The 22,199-nt window shown below is 47.3% G+C and overlaps 6 protein-coding genes, 3 long non-coding RNA genes and 2 other non-coding genes across 22 annotated transcripts in view; 5 read left to right on the forward strand and 6 right to left on the reverse strand.

The window, feature by feature from the left end:
• The window catches only part of sdk (sidekick), a 62,663-nt gene extending 60,507 nt beyond the window's left edge, over positions 1-2,156 (forward strand). For all 9 annotated transcript variants that reach the window (NM_001169159.2, NM_057942.5, NM_134315.4 and 6 more), the window contains 1 exon segment: positions 49-2,156. In NM_001169159.2, coding sequence (NP_001162630.1) covers positions 49-291 — 243 coding nt within the window. In that variant the 3' untranslated portion in view covers positions 292-2,156.
• Positions 1,901-3,961, reverse strand: CG13362 (uncharacterized protein). Its single transcript, NM_130498.3, has 3 exons — positions 3,812-3,961; positions 3,433-3,494; positions 1,901-3,374 (listed from the first exon to the last, which is right to left on the reverse strand). The coding sequence occupies exons 1-3, from the start codon at positions 3,827-3,829 to the stop codon at positions 2,486-2,488; spliced, it is 969 nt and encodes a 322-aa protein (NP_569854.1). The 5' UTR covers positions 3,830-3,961; the 3' UTR covers positions 1,901-2,485.
• CG5254 (uncharacterized protein) lies at positions 3,007-11,379 on the forward strand. Of its 2 annotated transcripts, NM_001297830.1 has the most exons (3): positions 3,007-3,391; positions 3,454-3,515; positions 10,465-11,379. In NM_001297830.1, the coding sequence occupies exon 3, from the start codon at positions 10,501-10,503 to the stop codon at positions 11,212-11,214; it is 714 nt and encodes a 237-aa protein (NP_001284759.1). In that variant the 5' UTR covers positions 3,007-3,391; positions 3,454-3,515; positions 10,465-10,500; the 3' UTR covers positions 11,215-11,379. The 2 variants fall into 2 exon arrangements, with proteins under 2 accessions (NP_001284759.1, NP_569856.2); NM_130500.4 differs by lacking the exons at positions 3,007-3,391; positions 3,454-3,515 and adding an exon at positions 8,846-9,166.
• Positions 4,671-6,313, reverse strand: CG13361 (uncharacterized protein; the record flags this gene model as incomplete). Its single annotated transcript, NM_130499.2, has 2 exons — positions 4,671-4,895; positions 4,974-6,313. 2 exons carry the CDS (start codon positions 6,311-6,313, stop codon positions 4,799-4,801), a joined length of 1,437 nt encoding a protein of 478 aa, NP_569855.2. The 3' UTR covers positions 4,671-4,798.
• An 874-nt stretch (positions 11,380-12,253) lies between the features above and the next one.
• On the forward strand, positions 12,254-14,599 carry CG5273 (uncharacterized protein). 3 transcript variants are annotated; one of them, NM_130501.6, is made up of 3 exons: positions 12,254-12,345; positions 12,415-13,188; positions 13,342-14,599. In NM_130501.6, exons 2-3 carry the CDS (start codon positions 12,459-12,461, stop codon positions 14,019-14,021), a joined length of 1,410 nt encoding a protein of 469 aa, NP_569857.1. In that variant the 5' UTR covers positions 12,254-12,345; positions 12,415-12,458; the 3' UTR covers positions 14,022-14,599. The 3 variants fall into 3 exon arrangements, with proteins under 3 accessions (NP_569857.1, NP_726699.1, NP_726698.1); NM_166863.4 differs by having other exon boundaries at positions 12,436-13,188; NM_166862.4 differs by having other exon boundaries at positions 12,254-13,188.
• Positions 14,600-14,635: 36 nt separating this feature from the next.
• Positions 14,636-15,160, forward strand: lncRNA:CR44965 (long non-coding RNA:CR44965). The gene has a single exon (NR_123764.1). It is a non-coding gene; the product is annotated as a long non-coding RNA:CR44965 (long non-coding RNA).
• Positions 15,161-15,219: 59 nt separating this feature from the next.
• Positions 15,220-17,790, reverse strand: RpL22 (Ribosomal protein L22). Its single transcript, NM_057786.5, has 3 exons — positions 17,744-17,790; positions 16,962-17,582; positions 15,220-15,651 (listed from the first exon to the last, which is right to left on the reverse strand). Exons 1-3 carry the CDS (start codon positions 17,753-17,755, stop codon positions 15,385-15,387), a joined length of 900 nt encoding a protein of 299 aa, NP_477134.1. The 5' UTR covers positions 17,756-17,790; the 3' UTR covers positions 15,220-15,384.
• Positions 15,275-16,470, reverse strand: lncRNA:CR42491 (long non-coding RNA:CR42491). The gene is made up of 2 exons (NR_033152.1): positions 16,101-16,470; positions 15,275-15,651 (listed from the first exon to the last, which is right to left on the reverse strand). It is a non-coding gene; the product is annotated as a long non-coding RNA:CR42491 (long non-coding RNA).
• Positions 15,743-15,894, reverse strand: snoRNA:Psi18S-531. Its single transcript, NR_003724.1, has one exon. It is a non-coding gene; the product is annotated as a snoRNA:Psi18S-531 (small nucleolar RNA).
• snoRNA:Psi28S-2179 lies at positions 16,602-16,746 on the reverse strand. Its single transcript, NR_002459.2, has one exon. It is a non-coding gene; the product is annotated as a snoRNA:Psi28S-2179 (small nucleolar RNA).
• A 157-nt stretch (positions 17,791-17,947) lies between the features above and the next one.
• On the forward strand, positions 17,948-18,760 carry lncRNA:CR44966 (long non-coding RNA:CR44966). The gene has a single exon (NR_123765.1). It is a non-coding gene; the product is annotated as a long non-coding RNA:CR44966 (long non-coding RNA).
• The last annotated feature ends 3,439 nt before the right edge of the window (positions 18,761-22,199 follow it).

Raw genomic sequence — 22,199 nt, forward strand, 5'->3', positions numbered from 1 at the left:
TTTATGTTTCTATGAAGGCAATTTGAAAAGTATGATTTTATTTTCTAGCATTCGGAGAGCGAAAACGAGAGCGTGCGCAGCGACCCCCACTCCTTTGTGAATCACTATGCCAACGTGAATGACTCACTGCGACAGTCGTGGAAGAAGACCAAGCCGGTGCGAAACTACTCCAGCTACACCGATTCGGAGCCGGAGGGCAGTGCAGTGATGAGCCTCAATGGTGGCCAGATTATCGTCAATAATATGGCCAGGTCGAGGGCACCACTGCCCGGCTTCTCGTCATTCGTCTGACAATCAACTGAGTTCTAAGATCTAAGCACCAGTAGCAACGGCACCGTCATCCGCGAGACCTTCGTCTAGGCTGAGAACGAGGAGGGTCCGAAGAAGGAACCCGGAGCTGGGGGGTTGGCTGGGGCCACTCGAACCCGTTGGAGGACGACACACACACCCACATATCAGACAGGCCCTCCTGCCCTCAGCCCCTCCACCTTCACGACGATACGCTGCTACAGGGATATACATATTACTTAATACCAGACATTCAGTAAGATTATCTTGTATGCATTTAGTTTGAGTTCTTAATTATGTGCTTTTTACGTTGGGTTGTGCACTTCCGCGTCTTAACGTTATCCTTTTAACTAAAAATGTTTGTATGCCCAGTACTTCCCATACTCGTAAAACGTATAAATTTGACCAACAGGCATTAATTGAAGTAATATTTTTAAATATGCATAACCTAGTGTAAGGAGCACATTATTTTCAGCGTCAGTTTCCCAGCATGACTCTGCTCCTATTTTATAGTATTTATTTTTGGATGTACAGTGTGAGTGCGATGCTGCCTGCCACGCCTCCAGATGTGGCATTTATGGAATAGGGCGCGACAAATCGAATCCGAATCCTGTGATAAAACGATTTCCTTGTGCCCTAATAAGTTTTTCCAATGATTTCCAAGTGTGTTCAGCGCGTGGCAGGTAGTCTGGTCTTTTAAGTGACTGTGAGTGTGAGTGACGTACGCGCTTCGTCTGCGCAATCTCATTATATATAAAATGACAAAAGGTTATGTTTTATGTTTAGTTTTTTGTGCGAGTAAATCTAGAAAATCTACAAGTACGAAGACAAGGACAAAACACCGATGCAATCGGTGGCCTAATAAGAAATGAAGAAAACGAGTTCATGAAACACGCGAAAGAAATCATACGCAGTAAACGAAAGTCTTTCTCTTATAAGAAAGGATAAGTGTATTTTTTTGGAAAGGCATCGAAGAAAGGCTATAGCCATGAGCATGAGAAGAATATCTAAGAAAGATGGCTTAGGTAATATTGATAGGCCATATTATTGCAATTTCCCTACCACATAAGTTCACAAACGCAAGCAAAAGTAACACAAAGCAAACAAACAAACAAACGAGCAAACATGCAAGCATTCAAAAGCTGCATAGCACACAAACAATCGAAGAATCGATTCGTTCAGAGCGCATGCGTAGCAGATTTAGCATTAAGTACGATCTTCTAGAGGTAAGATGCATTTTTTTTTTGTTAGTTGGGGGCCAGTCTCTACGGGGAGACTTTGCCCTGATACTCTAGATCGTAATTTTCGATTGTTTAATCCCCGAAGCTTAGAGATAATTGTACTCGTGTTTGTATTTGAATGCGGTTTATATTTATGACTATATTTATATATCGATGTATACATGTATATCTAAAAACTTAAACGACTGATTATATATTTTCCCCTGATTAGTTGTATACTTAACTCCTTTTTTGTAATACCTATGCATTAACTATGCTAAGACCACTTTGGCACTTTGGCGACCGTTGAAATGAAAACGGAGTGGATAACTTTCTGCGTTTTCCCCAAATCGCAAGCTAATTTCAACTTCAAAGACTCAAAGCACAAGTTCATCTAGTTAAGTAAATGTATTTGTAATTGTTGAATTGATGATTAAAGGATAGTTCTCCACTAATTGAGGAGGCACGTTTGATGTGGAGGAACTATGGAGATGAAAAAGGTGGAGCTTAGGGATCTTCGCTCGTTGCTAGTTGAAATTCGTGCAACAAGCGCAAAGTATTAAAATATTGATAAATACAATTTAAATGTGTAAATGTAATTGATCGAGCATCCGAATATGAATCAATAAAAGAACATGAAATCAATGGAATCCCATTATCGGCATTTTTTTTGTAATACCGTACTCTAATTAAGATTACTTACTTTCTTGCAGGCTCTCGGTATTTATGGCTACTTTTATTTAATAATTTCTTTATTATTATATTTATTAAATATTGAAAAAAAATTCTTTCAGCAGACGCTTACTTTTATATGCTGGAGTATCCCTGAATTGACATTCTTACTAAATATTATATTTAATCGTTCTTTCATTTGTTTTTAATATTTGTTTTAAGATCTCTAGGGCACCCCTTTAGTGACAAGTCAGTCGTGGATTGGCTTTATACCAGAAAGGCTGTTGCTGCACCATCCAATTGAACTAGACAGGACTGTCTGAAGTTATATCCTGTCTTTCTGTCTGGGCCTTGATGGCAATGCCTTCCAGACTGTGACTCTGGCTCTGGCCCTGATCCTGTTCCTGCCCCTGCCCCTGTTCCTCATCCTCGTCCTCTTCCTCTCCCTCGTTATCTGTCTCGCCATCAACTTCCGCTTCCAATTCCTGTCCCTCGATGTGACGAGCCGCCGGCTGGGACACGAACGATGTGGAGGAAGTGGACAGCTGCGAAGGCAATGTGGCCGCTGTCGAGGATGAGACGAAACTGGGCATACTGACCGGGCACATGCAGGGAACAAATTGAATGCGACTGTTACTGGAGACCCCTTGCTCCGATACTACGGTCTGCTGCTGCGGCTGATAGTTGAAGTAATCCGGATATGGATACTGAGGCCTGGCGTTATAGAGGTTGTTTACCCGGCGATTGTACGCGGGATATTCACCAAAGCGCAGCAAGCTAGAAGTGGGTCCTTCGGAGAAACTACTACTGGTGGACTGGGGCGGAGGTGGTACTGGTGGTGGGGTTGTACTGGTGGTAGTAGTACTAGGTCTTGTTGTTGGTGCCGGAGTGGTGGTTGTGGTGGTGGTAGTTGTTGTCGTTGGCGCGGGAGTGGTGCTGGTTGTCCGAGAGCTACTCGGCGCGTTGCTCAAGTCCGTCGGAGCAGTAACTTCTTGCCTGGAAACGGAGTCATGTCGTCTGCCAGCAGCGTAACTGGTCATCCCATATGGATCGTACTGAGCACCAGGCAGCATAGGCGTCTGAGCAGCTCCAAATCCAAAAAACCCAGGAGCTAATGGCTGATAAGTGTATGTGCGGAAATAGGTGAGCGGAATTTGCTGGAGGATTTGGCCGCCACTCGGCTCCCTGGTTTCCCTATGGATACGATGAAGGTGAGACTTAATTGAGCAGTTATACAGCTTAATTTACTTACGTTGTTGTCTTTGGCCACCAGAAAGCGTTGGACAGTCGGGAACCTGTCAGGATAAGAGTAATCTAGCGGGAAAAGGAGAATGGGTGAGTTTTTCAATTCCTTAACAAATGCCATTGGCTAGGTATTACAATTAAAAAACAATATTCGTTCAAAAGTCGAAATTAGATTTACTCAAATTGTTTAGATTCATATGTACATATATTGTACTAGCTTCGTCCATACAATTATTTTTTCAAAATTGACCATGAGCAAATTTTTTAAAATTTTTTTTATTGCATTTATCACCGATAACATTCACTTGTATCACAAAAAAAAAAAAAAAATTTTAAACCAAAAAATTTTCTTTATATGTAGGCAAGTAAATCCTTTTTTCACATACCACAAAACTTAGCCTCATATCTATGTCCAAAATACGATTTTCTGAGGGAATTTCCCTTTATCCTTGGGAAGCAATGAACAAATTTATGAAGAATTGAGCAAACTTATATAAACCACTCGCGTGCGCAGTCGCCTTTGTTCTAAGCCCAAAAAGAGTGACGGTCCGAGCTTTTATAGCCCAAAACAGATTGGGGAATCGCTTGGGATCGATTGTGTGGCCCATGGCAATGCTGGTCAGAACAGAAACGCCGACATCGAGCAGGTTTTTCCCCAGCCAAGAAAACGGTGGAATGGGGAGCTCTAAGTTCGGAGTGGGATATATAGTTCCCCTTGTAGAACAACGAGAAAATTAATTGCAGTCTGCAAAGCGAAAACTAAGCTGGGAAATCTATAATAATAATGACGGGGCGAACAACCGGGAGAGGCACATCATTGATAAAGTGATTGAATGAATGATGGATCCACCGACGTGGAAAGGAGGGCTGCGTTTTTGAAAGAGCCGCATCTATTCCAATGGCCGTAAACATTTGTTGATGACTTTTCTTCTTTGCCCTGCCTTGCTTTTTAACACATTCAAATTTTGTTTTCCTTTCTGATTTTCCGTGTATTGGACTCTGGAATTTGGGTCAGGCGATGGCTTTAGCTCACCCGTCCGATTTGCACGTTGGGTTATGCAACTATAGATCGCTCAATAAAGTGGTCCCTATTCTTCACTTTCCAATTTACGACCGCCTTTTCAGAGCTCGGGTTCTCTTTTGACCCCAAACATGAATGACTGCCCTTTATCGGTCGTAAAACGGTTCCACAAGGCAACCTAGCTAGGCATTACAATCTAAATTGTCTCATGACTTTTTCTGAAGGCTTTATTTATGGAGAGAGGCATTAATGATCATCTCGGAGCACTGTGATCTGTAATCTCTTGGACAAAGAATGTCACCCCAAAAACTATTCTTAATCAATTTTAGTTATTAACATATAATTATTTGTGCTATCTCCGAGGTCTGAAGCCGTTCTCTATGTACTTGGATGTGTAGTATTTGGTCTGATTGTCCGTTCCATGTGACCGATGGTAGGGTCCCTTGTAGCTGAAATTCAAGAGGGATAAAATAAGTAAAAAATATATAAATTAAATATTTAAGACGAAGCAGCGAGCACCAACTAACCGTGAATTTAGTATAAACCAGGTACTAGGCTCCCTTTCCAAGGAGCTTCTTGCCGAGCGATCACTTTTCTCTAGTAGATTCTTGGATGGATTCTGTGTTTGTGGCTGGAGCAGTTTACCCAGGGTATACACTGGAAATGCATAGTACTTCTTTTTCAGGGCATACCGAGAGCTCTGTCGCAATGGCGTTGGCGGCGTAGTGGGACTCAGAGTATCGACGGCTGGTCGTTCCAAACTCTCATCGATGTAGACGATCTGGAAGGGCTCACTGCTGCTGGCGGTAGACGTTTCTGTTGGCTCGGGAGGTAGTTCCACCTCTGTTTCGGCTTCATGTGCTGTTAGCCAGTCTTGTTCATCAAGCTCCTCCTCTACACCATCGCTTAGATCCCCCAACTCCTTCTGCTCGTCCGGCTCCACTTCCTCGCTGGAGTGATGACGATGATTGTCGTTGTGACCAGTGGATCGTCGCAGGACTGTCTGCCATTGCATCACTTCTTGAGGGGAATGAAAGGCCTCATATTGCTTGGCCTTCTTTCTCTTTCGCTTTCCCAGCGTTAGCATTCCCTCAATTCTGGGCAGCTGTGTCTCGTAGGGTGATGTCATGGGCGTGGTGGAAGTGGTGGGTGCTTGAGTGGATGTGCTAGTTAGGGCTGGATCATTGATGGCCTCTTGGGCATAAAAGGGAATTAAAGTCAGGTTCATGATCTCCCGTTGTCCTGGAAAGCGGAATCGCTCTACAATCGGTTTTGGACGAAACATGGGCGTCGATGGTGGATAGAGAACTTGGCCTGGAACTGGTTCCTGCATGGGATAACGCCTCCTGCTCAGCATGGTGTTGAGAATCAGTTCTCCCCTGGTTCCATTGTACACGAAAACGGGGTAGTTGCCCATACCCAGTTGCAGGGAATTCTCCCCTGGCCCATTATCGAAAACGGGCAGCTGACGACGTTCTCCCCTCCGGTGACTTCTGGTTTTTTGAACAGGTTGTACGTACCGATGGGGCAGCTGGAGACGGTGGGGCATCATAAAGCGTCGTTTAGGTAAGGAGGGCTGTTTTGGGGGCGGCGCAGAAGGAGCATCCCGATCGTCATGTCTAACAAGAAAAGTAATGGAGCCGGATTCCGCCTCCTGACCACCACCTCTTCCCTGCCTTCTGACCATTAGCGCAGCAGGAATCCTAGTGGTGGTTTCATAGTCAGCTTCTGGGCGATTCTGTCTGTGCCTTTTTGCTAGCCCATCCTCTAGGATCCAAAGTGGACGATGCTCGTCCGCCAAATAATGGGGTAGCTGTCCCCAGACAGCCCTAGTCCAAAGTGAAACAATAATCCAAGGCACCTCCATTTAGTGCGACAAATGACTGTGAAATGGTCAGCTAGCCACTCCAAGTCCGTCACTTTATAGCGTTGATGTTGAGCACTTGGAATCGGGTTGCGGCGATGGTGTAACTAACTTTCGTTTTGGGCGAAAATCGCACAACTCGTTCTGAGTGGGCCACTAAGGTAGCCGAGCATGTTGTGGGTCACTTAATGTAGGTCCAAAATATCATAAGTACTATGTACATACGTTCTTATAAAAAAATTGGTTCGATTTAAACAATTCGAGAACATTATTGTAAAGATATTGACAAAATAATTAAGCATGATGGCGTCGGATAGTTTTTAGCATTCTAGGTGTTTGTGGGCATTAGTCGGAATGAACCGAGTATACGCTTTTACTCTAGGAGGGACGGGGAAAAGGCATCTCAATAGTCTGATCACTTGTCAAACCCTGAGGGTCTGGTTAGACAGCTGCCAGCTGGGCTTCAGCATCAATGGAGCCAGCTATTTTCCATCTCCACCATCATGTCCTATCAGCTGTCAAAACTGGCATTAATCAAAACACTCTTAGCCGATTCCCATTTTTGTGGCGGTCTGCATCCTCCGGGTCTCGGGAAGAGCATCGCAGTGGTAGTGCTTTTTCGGGTATTCTTCTGAGCTGGCAGAGAAGACCTTGCCTTCGCGGGGCTCCACGGATAAAAATGCTGACGATCAAGTGAAATTACATTGGAGATATCTGAACACTTTCGGTGCTATTAAAAATATAAAATTCCCTAATAACGAAATTAATTTTTGATATTGATGTGAAATTCAATTTTTTTCCTGTGCAGAGCTCAGTTTTTGTTTTGACCGTTGCCTATTCTGGGCCAACTTGTTCTTGTTTCTCAAGGGCCACAAGTGTGCAACAAGTGGAACATTCTGAGTAAGAAATGGGGTTAATAGCCTCTGCCGAACGGACAGCTGCAGGCGGTCGTGAGTTCTCACTTTGGAGCTGCAGCGGCCTTAGAATGAAAATGGGAAATGGAAAAATGATTGATTAGCCGCGTATATCGCGGCTTTGATCGATCAATCGGCGCTTGCATGTGGCATTCTAATGTTGCGCCTGTAAAACTAGTACTAATTGCGGTCGGAGAGAAGCTTTGTTTTCGAGGCGGTAAGGGTACCCTATAAGAACTGTGTGTGATCTCCAGCCGGGTGGAAAGGCGAGAAGTTTTCCAGGCGTAGTGAATCGAAAATACTTTTCCGATCGATCCATTCATGATGATCCTGCTTGCGTGACTTGAAAGCATTATTGGGTCAGTATCGGGCCAGTTTCCAGTACGATTTCTGCCCTGGATTAATTCGCTTTTAATAGCCTCTAAAACGTTGAAATTTTTCCTCGGATGTTATAAATTCCACACATCCCCGGTCCATCCACCCAGGCTGTACATCACGCCAACTCGTGCCCATAATTAACAGTCAGAAATATTTGGACAATCATAAAAAAGGCAGACAGACAAAGCCACAGACGCAGAGGAAAACCATCTAAATCACTAAGATTTGGGGATGGGAGAATTATTTTTGACACCGGTAATTTGTTCTATCAGTTTCGGCATAGAATGCATTTTATGTAAATGAAAGTTGTCCTCAATCTGGAGGTCGTATCTTGTATCTCTGATTGATGTACGGTGTGCCGTGAGCTATGAACAATAAACCAATCAAGAGGGACGAGATGTCAAACGATTTGTTTGTTCATTGTGAGGCTCCTTCTCTTTGAAGCGTGTTTACATGGGCGAGGGACATCATTAATGTGATGCACAGGTAACAACCCAATGGTTGTGCTAGAGTCTCTAGTTTGGCATTACCTCAGCTGTGGAAGTTCATTTCTATTTAAAGCATAAAATCCCTTCTCTGAGTCTGCAAACATGAGCTTAGAACAGCTGTAATTACATAGTACATAGTACATAGTACTTTATTCTACTTGGCACAAGTGGACACTGAGAAATACGAATTATCCACAATATTTAGTACTCGAAATCTTTGAGCAATATAGGTATGTATTTTCCCGCCCTTCCGATTCATAGACCCTAACCGTTTCCAATTCTGGTGCTAAATTCAAGTACAATTTCGGAGAAACATCTGATAAATATTGAAGGATAGAGAACCCGATTGAATCTTATATCGCTCATCTTTATTGTACATAGGCTGAAAAGAGCTTTGTTGTATTGTATCAGATTTGTTGAGCTTTCTGCTGGCTGAGATCGCCAATCTGCGATGGCGAGCAACCCACGAGGCAAAGCTCCTAAGCGATCTGACGGAGCAAACTCAGCTATGGAGTCTTTCCAGCACGCGTGGCTCTCTGGGACTCGTAATCCCATAAAATACATAACCAGCGAAAGCTTAGCCGCGTCTCCCAGTTCGGCCCCTCCCTCACTGCACTGGAAAAAAATAATACTATAGAGTGGCTGACTTTTCTCAATTGCACTACTACACCGACAATATACTGCTTACAGATTTTATAATCAACGAGAAAGAAAGAACTTTTTCTTAACATCGAATAGATATACATGCTTTGTGTTCAGTGTGGCTTTTTCTTCTGGAACACAAGCAGCTGCCTCAACCTCGAGCTCAGTGCGAATTGCGTTCTCGAAGCGAGCGGTGTCGGTTGTTGACCCGTAGTGTTCTAGTTGGGGTATTTGGATTCAGTAGTAGCAGTAGCGTCGTAAGGATGGCCGGACAGCAGCACGATATTTCGCACGCCAAGCGGGCCGCCTTTCAGGTTTTGGCCGGCGGCTCGGCCGGATTCCTGGAGGTCTGCATCATGCAACCACTCGATGTAGTCAAAACTCGCATCCAGATCCAGGCCACTCCCGCGCCGAATGCCGCAGCTCTTGGTGAGGTGAGTGTTCGGAGAGGCAATGTAGTTTCCCAGATAGTTGCGAATGCTATAAAGTTATAGCCAACCAAAGCTCACATGCCCGAAATTATAAATTTGGCTCAATTAGCTTATGTATGTACATATGTGTGTTCTATTTACACATGTTCGTATGTCTAAGCACCATTGAATTATTTAAAATCCCTTCCAATGACACACCACAAAATCTATAAGAGGTGACTTCTTCTATAGCTGGTAATCACCACAAGATTAAGCGGTTAGCACAAAGATATAGACAAAAGATATCTACTTCTTCGTCCATCAGCTGTGGCTTGTTTTTGTTTTCTTTTTGCGCTGGGGCCTTCTTTTTGGATAAGGGCAAAGCAAGGTCACAGACAAGCTCTCCAGTTTCTCTATTGTTGTGAGCTGGCTCCCTATGTGTTTACATTTCTCTTGCGAAGGAAAGGGGCGAACCATCCACATTTATCAGCAGTCGAAGCAAATCGTCGCTCTCCCGTAATAAGCTTATCAGTCGAGTGAAGAATATACATATATATGTACATATGTATAAATACATGACAGGCCAAACATTCCCCAATCGCCATCGAAATTATGCGCCGATAGCAGACACTCGGCACGTGTGAGGGATACTAACTTGGGTCTAGCTGCAGGCAGCCTAATTAATACTTAATTTCGGTTGTTTTAGCTGCTAAGCTAGACCAACTCCACAGCCTATCTAATCTGGATTACGGGTGTTGGCCGCTTTTGGAGATCTTCGGGCTATGTGCTTAGAACACCTTAAGATAAGACAAAGGATCATTTTTGGGAAAATTTATATGGTGGCTTTAAGAAATTACCAAAAAATAGAAAAGTAGGAATGATTTTGTGGTACCCAGTTCTGGGACGATATACGATTCCTAGGAACATTTTGCGTGAAGACCCCAGCAAAATAATATCACAAAACATTTTCATTTTCTTCTGCTCGTCGAGACATGATGATTTAGCAAATTTATAAGAGCAAATGAAAGCAAATAAACGAAGAAAGCGCCGGAAGGGGACGGGGACTAGCTGGCGACAAGAGGGAAATTAGCACAAATACAGTATATAAATACACACATACATAGTTCACACTTCCAGTTTTGCGAAAACAAACAGATACTTGCAGTCCAGTGGAAACTTGAGTGATTTCGAGTAGGTGTTGTGCCAATGCCAATCAGTGTTTTCAATATTAGTAGTAAATAACTTATGATGGTCAAGCTGTTCGCAGTCCCTTTTTTATATTCCACTTCTATTTATCTTCTGCTTGTATTCCCAATATCTAGGTGCACTACAATGGCGTCTTCGATTGCTTCGCCAAGATGTACCGCCACGAGGGCATCTCCTCCTACTGGAAGGGCATCATGCCGCCAATCCTGGCCGAGACGCCCAAGCGGGCCATCAAGTTCCTGGTGTTCGAGCAGACGAAGCCGCTCTTTCAATTCGGCTCGCCCACTCCCACGCCGCTGACCTTTTCTCTGGCTGGACTGACAGCCGGCACACTGGAAGCCATAGCCGTGAATCCCTTCGAGGTGGTGAAGGTGGCCCAGCAGGCTGATCGCCAAAAAAAGATGCTCAGCACGTTCGCCGTGGCCAAGGGTATCATACAGCAGGACGGATTGGGCTTCAGCGGCCTCAACAAGGGCATCACCGCCACCATGGGACGCAATGGAGTCTTCAACATGGTGTACTTCGGGTTCTACCACAGCGTGAAGAACGTGGTGCCCGAGTACAAGGAGAGCCATTTGGAGTTTCTGCGCAAGGTGACCATCGGCTTCCTGGCCGGCACTCTGGCCTGCTTCGTCAACATCCCATTCGACGTGGCCAAGTCACGCATCCAGGGACCGCAACCGGTCCCCGGGCAGATAAAATACCGAGGAACCCTCAGCTCCATGGGCATCGTCTACCGCGAGGAAGGATTCCGAGCGCTGTACAAAGGGCTCGTTCCCAAGATTATGCGTTTGGGCCCAGGTGGAGCTATTCTGCTGCTGGTCTTCGAGTACTCCTACGATTACCTGCTCCACAACTACTCCTAGTCCTTAAGTCCTCAAGAGGCAAGCGCCTTCTTTGTTTTTTTGTATAATAGTAAGTCGATTAGTCGCGATCAATGCCATCAAGGGGATGCTACTCTTCCGATTGTGATTCGTCAATAAATGTATTTTTACTTTGTGTTGAAAATAAATAATCAATGATATTTTTAGAAAATTTTTAAATTTAAATATGTAAATTTAATATGTAAATTTAATATGTATCCTGCAGCAGGCGAAATGACGATCTTTCTCGTGCAATCAAATTACAAAAGTTCTCGATTTACGGCACCAGGCGCGCAAAAAGATCACCGCGTGCCAAACAGTCAGCTGATCAGTCTAATAAGCGCTTTCTTAGTGATGCCCGCGTGCCTCTTAATTCGGGAACCCACCCATGTAATACCAGGGACTTTCGTGCCTATCGTGCTAATTCGTGACACGAACATCAAGAACATCTAGGCCGCTCATCACTGGTGTGCGCTCTGTTTAAAATTAACGGTTGTGCCGCTTTCCTATTGGTCAATTGGTAACTGGAAAGATCGGAAGGGCTGCCAGCAGCAGCTTGCTAGGGATTCTGTTGGCCTAGTGTCTGGGACCCGACAGTTGTCATTTTGACTGGGAAAAATGTTCTCCGTCCGACGTAAATTTTGTCAGAAATTTGTGAATATCAGTGGCTGGACACCAGGCAAACAAAAATTGCCACATAGGGCAGTAATCATAAAGTAACTAACGGTTTCTTTCCATCTTTGGCTTTGGTCGAATGGGGTGACTGGAAAGGCGTAAGGCGCAGCCATCTTTAAAAGGATCAGCTGTTTTAGTTAGTTTGAGCGGACAGCTGGCACCTGTTACCGTTTCTGTTCGCCTGGTGTCTGAAATCAGAAAACTTAGCAATTTGACACTGAAAAGGGTTGCCACATTTAATTGCAGCCCGAAAATGTCCCTGAAAATGTCGTACACGGTGCATGTATTCGCTAAATGTCTAGTGAAGACACAGACCGACAAGTATTTTGCACCTTCCCCAGCCTGGTCACATAGCAAAAAGTGAAATCAAATAACAGTTTTTACCAATTAAAAAACTTGTTTTGCGGACAAACTACGCGAGCAGCTGAAAACGAGCAGAAGCATCCAAAACGGGTTTCGGTAATTAGCATGCACATCAGTGACCGATGATCTGCATTGACGTATTTGCCGTGTTTGACATTTATGTAGTCTTGTCTCCACTCGTCTAAGGGTGAAGCACTAATCCGGATCACATGATGGCCTCCAGTGGTGGCGCCTGTTCCCCTTTCGCCTATGTGGCCTGGGCGCTGTTTGCCTTGTTGCTGACGCACGGCGGAGACAATGTTGTGGACGCCCGGCGTAACCAGGGCAACCAGCGGAAGACCTCCTCCTCGTCAAGCTCCTCCAACTACGGTCACGTGACGCAGCCCAGCTACAACACGAATGGCCACGCCGCCGGGAACTCTCATGCAGATGTGGCCAAACTGAGTTACCCCAACTACAACTCGCAGCCGAATCGACCAATGGCCGCGGGCTCATCAGGGTCCCCAGGCTCCGCCCCTCAGCCAGGTTGGAATGTGCCGCAGGGTCCGCCGCCCGCCTACTCCGCTTCCAACCCCGCCGGAGGAGCCCGACCCAACATGCACGAGCCGCCGCCAGCCTACCATGCCCCCAACTACGGAGCAGCTCCTCCCAACTATGGAGCCGCCACCGGATCGAATGTCCATCAGCCGCAGTACTCTGGAGTGCCAGCTGGAGCCACCTACTACCCGGCTGCAGGACCCGGCAGTGGCTATTCCCCCAATATCCCCGCTGGCGCTACATACTATCCGTCCGCCGGCCATGTTCCCATGGGCGGTGGCTATCACCCAGCTGCTGCTCCGCCTCCGGGGGCCACCTACTACCAGGCGGGATCTGCTTTGCCGCCCGGAGCCACCTATTATTCTGCACCACCACAACAGTCCTCCTCTGGCTTGGGCTTCGGTAAGACGTCTAACACGCAGTGTATCACGATCCCCTGCAGCAATCTTCTGTTGCTGACTCATATTTGCTTTAAGTGCTCACATAAATCGTGTAAACGCTTGTTGTTTAAGTGACACACCTGTTTTTGCGCTTCAATGTTTAATTTCTTCGCAGGAACTGGACTGCTTGCTGGCGGCTTGGGAGGTGCCCTGCTGGGTCACGCCCTCACTCCCTCGGGAGGCAGTTCCTCCTCGCAGCCGGTTGCCGCAGCTCCAGCTGCTGGTCAGGATCGCATAATCATCATTAACAACGGCGTGCCAGTGAATGCCAGTGATGGCACCACTGTGATAAATGCAGCAGGTGTGGCTGCTGCCCCGGGAGCAGTTCCAGCGGCCCCAGTTCCCTCTTCCAACACCACCCAAGATGCCCAACAGCCAGCCGTACCCATGGCACCAATGCCCTTTAATCCAGAGACCTCTAACATGACCGCGCCGGACCCAGCTGCTCCCCCACCGCCTGGAGGCATTATTTGTGTGCCCACCAAGGTAAACGAAACGGATCCGGCTGACAGCACCAAGATGATAGAGGTGGAGAAGATTGCCTGCTACCCGGCACCCCCGCCACCAGCTGCTTCCGCCGGCGAGGGTCCAGCACCACTGGCGCCCATGGCCGCTGATCAACCAGGATCGCAGCAGGTGCAGCAAGTGCAGCAGGCACAGGATGTCGCCGCTCCAATCCAGGCATCCGTTCGCTCCCACACCGGCGGAGCTCGGGCCTTGGAAGGATTGACCATGCGGACCCTTCTGCTCGTGCTTATGAGCGGAGTGGTGGCCAAGCGGCTCGCTGGCTTTTAGAGACCATGCTTCTGGAACGTTCCACTGTGCACCCACTCAATTACCCGACTACCTACTGTACCTTCCTCCCCAGCTGTTGTGGCCTTGGCGCGCATATTTGCGCTGACCAACATCGATAATTCCAGGCGCTAATTGGACAAAAACTCTTGAATTATGCCGTACCATCTCCGACTACAGTATTTGTGGATAAACAAGCTGGCTTCCCAGTCAAAAAGCCCCCTTTTCCAATTTGGCCTTCAATTGTGATTGTTGCGGTGTGCATGGGCCCCGTAACCGTAACCGGGCCCGGACCCATCCCAGTGTGCTCGAAATCAAAGCAAACGCTCGAATATCTCTGCAACTACATACATACATATATATATATATATATACATTTATATAGCCCTATGTGCAAACCCAACTCAAAAGCCTTCTGAAGAAAGACAACCTGAATGTAAGTTCCCACTAAAAGTGTGTATTTTTCTAGACTTGTTAGCGTAATTGTTGCTTGTTTTTGTATTGCTGTGAGCAAACGTATTTGTTGCACTCTTCAATTGTTGAATAAAATAAAAGCTTTCGCCTACACCTACAACACCCGCCACGTATGAGTTTCATTTCACATGGCCGGTGCCCACGATGCACACGCCTAAACGAAATGGGAAGCTGACTAGTTAATGGTCCGCTTGCATAACGATGAGCACACCAGTGGTCCGGACTATTCTAGACCCCCTGCTTTCGTAACCACAGACGGACTAACGTACTGCGATTTGCAGCTAGTTAAATCTGTAAACTCTCGGATGCCCTGAAAGTAGACAGCTGACAAGAGCACCCCCCATACATCTTAATTATTCGATTGGATGCAATCCAACTGACTGGCTTTATATAAATCTACTTTCCGTCTTTCTAAGTTTCAAGTAGTGTTCATTATGTGGATGACCAGATAATATAAACAATTAAATTATGCACATAGTATTCAATAGTATTCATCACTCTTTCAACAAAGAGCACCAACCGATCACGGAAAAAAGCGAGACGGGGATATCGGATTTGTTGGATTGGATAAATGTCTAAATATATAAAGTACATGCCCACAACCAAATGTCTTTGAAGGCAAATCGTTTTCAATGATTATAGCCGCATCTTCTCAAGCGAAATAAATTGAATAGGTCTTTTCTCCCAGATAGATTTGTACTAACAATAAAAATGACTTGGGGGTCGTAAGGTTCACACACAATTGTTTTATTGAGGCTAGCCCGAAGTTTTCTTTTTTTCATGAGTTCACATCTTTCTGTTAGCTTATAAAAACACGCCGCTTGAGGGCGTGAAATGTATAATAAAAACCAATGTAAACCTAGTGATTCCACTGAAGGGATCAGCTACATCTTTACTCGGCATCGTCGTCCTCATCGTCGTTGGAGCTGATTCTGAAGTAGCGCAGCTCGTACGAGTCCTTTTCGTTGGCCACCACACGGATCCAGTCGCGCAGACTGTTCTTCTTCAGGTACTTCTTGGTCAAGTACTTGAGGTATGCCTTGGAAAAGTGAACGTCGGAGCTGACAATGAGCTTCAGCTTGGAGCGCTCGAAGGTGACGTTGTTGCCCAGGTTGTTCACCTTGCCGTTGACCTTAAGGCGGGCCTTGATGTACTTCTCCTGCGGGCGGAATAGAGAGGGTATTCCGGGTTAGTTCAGCTTGGACTGGGCTGGATCTTTGGGGCAGCTCCTGCTAGCGGTAAGCTGGGCTAAATGTCTCTTTCTTTGTTAAGGCTAAGAGTCGAGTGGGTAGAACAGAGAGCCCAAATAAAGAAGAGTGACCAATTTTTTGCTCTGCCACTGAGTACACTGCCATCAGAGCGACGCATAAAGCTCACTCTCTGACGGCAAATCGGCGTGGCCTGTAAAATAGATTTATCTAGGTGATAGATGACCAATGAAGGGGCCATGGAACCAATAGGTGCGGTACTTTTCGGACGGCGTGCCAGTAAAGGAAACTTCTTAAGGGGGTTTCCAGTCAAATGACTCAGTCGCATGCATGCGACTATGTACCTTTCCCCCAGTGGTTCCATTCCCCGTTTGTGAATGCAGCATAAGATTGTAGTTACCTGATCCCGTGACGTAGGCGACACTTGAACTATTCAGCGCCCTGCTGAGAAGCGCGTTTAGCGCACTCGGTTTGCCCACTAGCGGGTACTTAGTCAGTTGGCTTATCACTTGGCATATGGAAGAAGCACCTAATTCTAACTTCTACAAGTTGGGAAAACCTGCAGTGCCACGGAAGAGCGGGCACTGTGAGCAGGGCGCACTATGAATTTTGGCCTGAGGCGCCACGGATGTGGTCGCACTCAACCCAGGGCCCACCACGTGGCGGTACACATAGCACGGCTTGACGCTGTTCACAGACGGTTGCACCACTGGCCAGTGCCAGGTCACTGGCGGTCAGTGGCTACCCCGTTGTGCAGTGCCCAGAGCCCCTTGACTACAAGCGCGATTGGAAGGCGCTGGGAAGAAACGCGTGTGCCCGCATGAGGCAGCGAAAGATTCGACTTGGTTTAAAACGGAACGGACACCTACCTACCCTTCCTATGACTATCATCTACATTTAGCGTTGTTCCAGAAGTTGTTAACCGCCGGCGGCACGGGAAAGTCCGCTGGCAGTTTATCGCAAAATGGAGTGAACTCACTATAACCACAACTTTTTATCCAGAGCCCCTGGTTAACTTGGAGGGCAGTGGAAAGCTTGGTGCGGTAAGACTATACAGATTTCGATCTGGTTAATGCTTTCAAATGTTTTGGGAGAACAATTTATAGTTATAGACGGCACACTACTACTTTTACCATAGACAGTGAAAGATACTAATGGGCAATACATCCCCCATAACATCTTGAAAGCAACGACAGATTGTAACCAGTGCTTGGTACTGAGCGGTGAGATTTGTGATCATCTGTGTACCCCATGTACTTACGAAGTCGGCCACATCCATGATGCTATCCTCAGCAATGTTGGTGCAGTCGATAGTGAAGCGCAGCGAGACCTTCTTCTTCTTCTGTCCCTTGCCACGCAGCACGTTCTTCTTGACCACCTTGCTGGGAGCTGGGGCAGCCTTTGCCTTCGGCTTAGGCGCGGGCTTGGCGACAGCAGGAGCAGCTGCAGCCGGAGCGGGAGCAGCAGCAGCCGGGGCTGCGGCCTTGGCGGGAGCAGCCTTCTTTGCTGGGGGAGCGGCAGCAGGCGTGGAGGCAGCCTTCTTGGCCGGAGCAGCCTTGGCGGGAGCCGGAGCAGCAGCAGCCTTGGCGTCCTTCTTGGGAGCAGCGGCAGCGGGAGCCTTCTTTCCGGCATCCTTGGAAGCGGCGGCGGGCTTGGCAGCTGCGGGCTTGGCTGCCGCGGGCTTGGCAGCAGCGGCGGCTGCCTTTACATCCTTGGCCGCCTCGGACGCCTTCTTCACGTTCTTGGCCGCGGCGGCGGCGGGCTTGGCGGCCTCAGCCTTCGGCTTCTCCACCTTGCCCTTGGCGGCGGCGGCTGCGGGAGCGGCCTTCTTCTCCGCTGGCTTAGCGGCAGCGGTCTTGGTATCACCCTTGTTGGTCTTGGCCTGCTCACCGAAAAAAAAAGCAAAAAAAATCACACGCACATTCGACAAATGGAATATTTCGCTGCTGGCCACCGACTAGGGCTTTCCGCTGCAGAGTTACACAACTTGGAGCTCCCGGGCGCCGGTGGCCAGTCGCGAAACTCATATTTCGGAGCACTTACGGTAGGAGCCATCTTGTCAGTCGAAAACCACGAGGAAAAAGAACAGAAGGCGGAAGCGACGGCAAGAAGAAGAGACGGTTGGTGTGGCCGCAGCGCGCCAACGCCGTATTCCGATAAGCCACGCTGCAATTGCATCCCTGGGTTGGGAACTCCGCTATCCCGCAACCGTGTTCCAATCCAATGCGCAGTTATGTTCCCAGCGTTCAGCAAAAAAATGAATACTCTGCTTAAAAAAATGATGTTTTCTTACTATTCAGACAGCCTTTCGTACAGCGAATATTAAAACCTATGGTCAATATGCGAACAAGGCCTTGCTATGCCGCAACAACGCTAACGTCCCTCGAATTGCGCTTGAAAGTAAAAGCCATCATAAAGAAACTTCCAGACATAAAGTCCTATAATTACCAACACCCCGAACGTGCCACGAGATTGGCCCGCCCCTGTGACCATATATCATAAAACTATGGCGAGGAGCAAGACGAGAAGAAGCAGCGAAAAAGCAAAAACGATGAAGAGAAGACAAAGAGGATGATGAGGAGAAGAAGCCGCGGGACGTGCATTTAATTTTTAGCTGGAACCCTGATCACAGCGCCATTTGCGCGGCATAAAATCACAATTGCGGAGTTCGACATTGCATTGTTCTCAGTGCAGATCTGCTTTTCAACCGCCCCGCGGTTGCCCCCACAAATTGGCGATAATGAGCATTCTGCCGAAAAGGAAACCGATTGATTGCCTCCTGCGCCCGCTCCACGTGTTGCCCCTTTCCCTTCCCTCTTCCACTTCCAATCTCGATCCGGTTCCTCCGCCACGCCCCGTTTTCGGCTAGCAGCTTCGCATAATTTCCAGTATTCTATTTCTATTTCTATTTCTATTTCCAGTAATCATGAATTCCCCACTTCGTACTAACAATTCATTTTGATCCTTGTGGCGCCCTGGGGATTGCGTGCATTCAAGTCATACTTTTCGCTGCCGCTTCTGTTTCCGACCCGTGTTTGCCGCTTTTTAACTGCCCAGATTGGCTGGGCACCAGAGTCCTGATCTCTGTGCGCACTTCACTCCGTTGTCGCAGATGGAGTCTTCTTACCTGGCCCATCCCGATGGGCCAGAAGGCCTTATCACACGGACCCGTCCGTCGCTCGCTTATCATTTAATGAACGCCCAGCTTCTATTCCCAATCCCCGTTCTTATCTCGAGTAAAAGAAGGTCCACTCTCGGCAATAGTTTCGACACTGGGAGAAAGTGCAGATTGTATCTTCGGTCTCCTACCTGAACGCGGGCAACATGTTGCAAGGGAATTCCAAAGGCCTAGACAACCGAAAGTATTTTTCACAGTGATCCCAACCGCACCTTCGACTGCAGCGCAGTGTCTATATATGCAGCGCCAATCGTGAATCCATCTACTAATTAATTGACTCTTTGTGTTCGTCTTATTTCGCCTGTAAGCGCTCACTTGCCCATGCTGCCTCCATCTCCATTTGAGTGGACGTCTGAGCCAGATATCCGCTTCCAGCTAGATAGCCAGTCATCCGAGCCAGGCGCGCATCTCATCTCTGGCGGCGCTTTCGTTTCATTAAAAGCCCGTTTCAATTTTCTGCATTTTAGTGCCTGATGCACTTTGGCATATCGAGGGAATGCTCTTCGTTTTTTGCCATTTTTACTGTGTTTCTGGCCGCCTCCTTCGGCTTTTGACTTTGGGACCGGCTTTGTGGTCTAACAACATATATTTGCACTTTGTCCGTCCCATGTGCTCTGCTTCTCGTCTGCGGCTCCTCTGCCTGCCCATCCTCGCTCGCTCTGCAGTCTTCAGTGGCCATGCCCGAAGTTTAACCCATGGGAACTCAAGCATACAATGCGAAATATTATGTCGAATAAATGAACTAATGAAATACGATTCTTCCGCGATCTTAAGGATTGCCTTCCTTCACCTTGGGTTTGGTCAGTTGCACGATAGTGCGTACGGCATGGGTTAATGTGGGGAGCGAGTGTGCAGATAATTTTGACATTTATCCCTTATCTGCGGTTCGCTTCGGTTGAAAATGGAAATTCTGAGGAACCCCTTGCGTTCGCATGCGGATTTGTATCTCTGTGAGGTCGCTAAATTAGCACCTAGACGGGCCGCAGAAAATCGCAGGGGGAAGTGCCTATTGAGCTCCCCCAAAGCCCTTCATTTCTTGGCGGGCAACTTTATTAGCACCCGGCGCGGCTCACATCTTCGCCGACACTGCGCGGGACTATCTCCCCCTCCTTCCGCCAAGATATGGCAAATTATATCTTAAGCGCCCTCCGCCGCGAACAGTTTGTTGTAGGCCAAGCCCTCGCAGAGGTCGGATCGAGGGCTTTGTCACTGTGTCGTGCCACCTTTTAGATTATTTTAAATCTCCAATTTTGGGGTTTTTGTTGTGCGGGCTCCTTCCTATAGAGGCTGAACCTCCCATGGCTAAATTCAGGCTTGCAGCTCCCTCGATTGGGCCTGTTGAACGATTTGTGCATATAAACGAGACCTAATTCCATTAGGAGATTCGCGAATGCCTTGGTGTTTGTATGTTTCGCCCTGGAGCCTAGCCAAATGTCTGAATGAGCTTGGAATCAGGTGCTTACGTACCCGCCAGCCGAAGATTTATTTGGCTGGTGTAACAGGAGACAGGGGATAATCCCATGTAACGCTCTTGGTACGCATTGCAGGCTTCTCCCCTCCCTTTGTGCTGGGAGTAACTTTAGATTGCTTTAGTCTGAGCCGCGGTAATTCACACGGAGTGGCCAACTGACGAATGATTCCTGGCATTGTAATTATCGCATTACTTGTATGGCTTCTGCAAAGAAAGAACGAAAGAGTTGGCAGAGAGAAGTCCGCTGGGTGACGGAATGAATTGCTGGCGGGCGCCATTCCCCCCTTCTCCTGGTATTTTGATCCACGGGAAGAAATCAGTACCTCCATGGCCATATTTCGATTTGTTTGTGTCTGGCCCCCATCCTCCCTCGAGTATCCCGCAAGCTGGGCGAGCAAGGAGATAAATAAAATAAATATTGACGCGCGTCCAATTCGCAAGAGGAAAGGCAAAAGCAAAGGCAAACAGTATGGGAGAAGCGAAAAGGGGGACGAGCAGAGCAAACATCGTGACTTGGAGCGGCGGCGAAACATCAAGCGAACTGAATAAAGTACTCAAAACTTATTTAAAAGTACTAAACACAAGTACCGCAGATTAATAAGCGCTTTTGAACTCGGCCGACCAGAAAACTAGTTAATGGAATGCTCGCCAAGCCGAAAGAGAGCCACATACTCGCCTATACATATGTATGTCGGATACGCATGTGCCTGCTGGGAGTTGTGTGGGGTTGGATCCACTGGACATGGGAGTGGAAGTGGGAGGTGACTAATGTGGACATCTTACACGAAAGCAAATAGCTACAAAGGCCCAACCAAGGAAGGAATAATAGCACATTTACCATGCTTTCTCCTCATTGCACTGGACCTATTCGGTTGGGCCTAGACACTTGCTCACCACGACTTCCGATATCCGTCCAAATGGCCCGAATGGATGGATGTCGGACTATTTTCCGCCAACAAAGAGCACCCTATTACCACCACTGGACCAATCTACAGCAGAGGGGATCAGACACTTAACAGAGACCCGCTCGATCAGCAAACAAAAACATAGAACCCAGTGTGGAATGAGTGGGTAAACAAAAGAGGCTGCCTCTTATTCGAGAGCGGCGGTGGAAGACCGAGTGCAAGTGCTTACATTAGCTATTATGCGCCATCCAGTCCGCTCCATTCCCACTCCCATTCCGCGTTCAGATCGATTTCTTTGATGGTGTTTTAACGTGCGCATCCAAGTTCAAACAACTGGCGGATCTCGAGCACCAGCCGCACAAAAACAAACAAACAAAGCGACCTGCTCGTCTCCGGTTTTGTTCCTCGACTCGGGGGTACTTACATGGGGGATTAGCTGCGATGACAATTGAGAGATCTGAAGGTCTGCGATAGGGGATCGGTGATCAGGGAGGGGGATCGGACCGGCACTGAATGCTAAGTGGTTGTAGCGATAGTTTTCTTGTGTGTGCTTTACTCTGGAATATTAGCTCTAGACTCGGAAGAGCACCATCTCAACGTGCAAAAGCTTGTCTCTGGCATCGCAAATTTTAGCAAAGGATATCGATATCACTCATTAGTGGTTCCCATGACGTCCCACTTAAGTACACACATTAACCGTGTTTTGATCATTATAATGCAAAAGCGGTTTGTTCAAATTTGAAGAAGTAAAACCGAACAGGTGGTTACCTATCCGATCTAATGCCACAGATAGGGCCCTAGCTCCACAAGATCAAGGATCCGCAGCGAACAACAATATTTGCAAAACCCGTTCCGATCTGCGATTTTCTAAGCGGCACCCGGGAAAAAGCCACAAAAGAGGGCCGAAAGGCGCGGCACTCTGGAGGGGCAAAAATCTTATCTGGC

Source organism: Drosophila melanogaster, chromosome X (assembly GCF_000001215.4).
Source record: "Drosophila melanogaster chromosome X".
Classification (NCBI taxonomy): Eukaryota; Metazoa; Arthropoda; class Insecta; order Diptera; family Drosophilidae; genus Drosophila; species Drosophila melanogaster.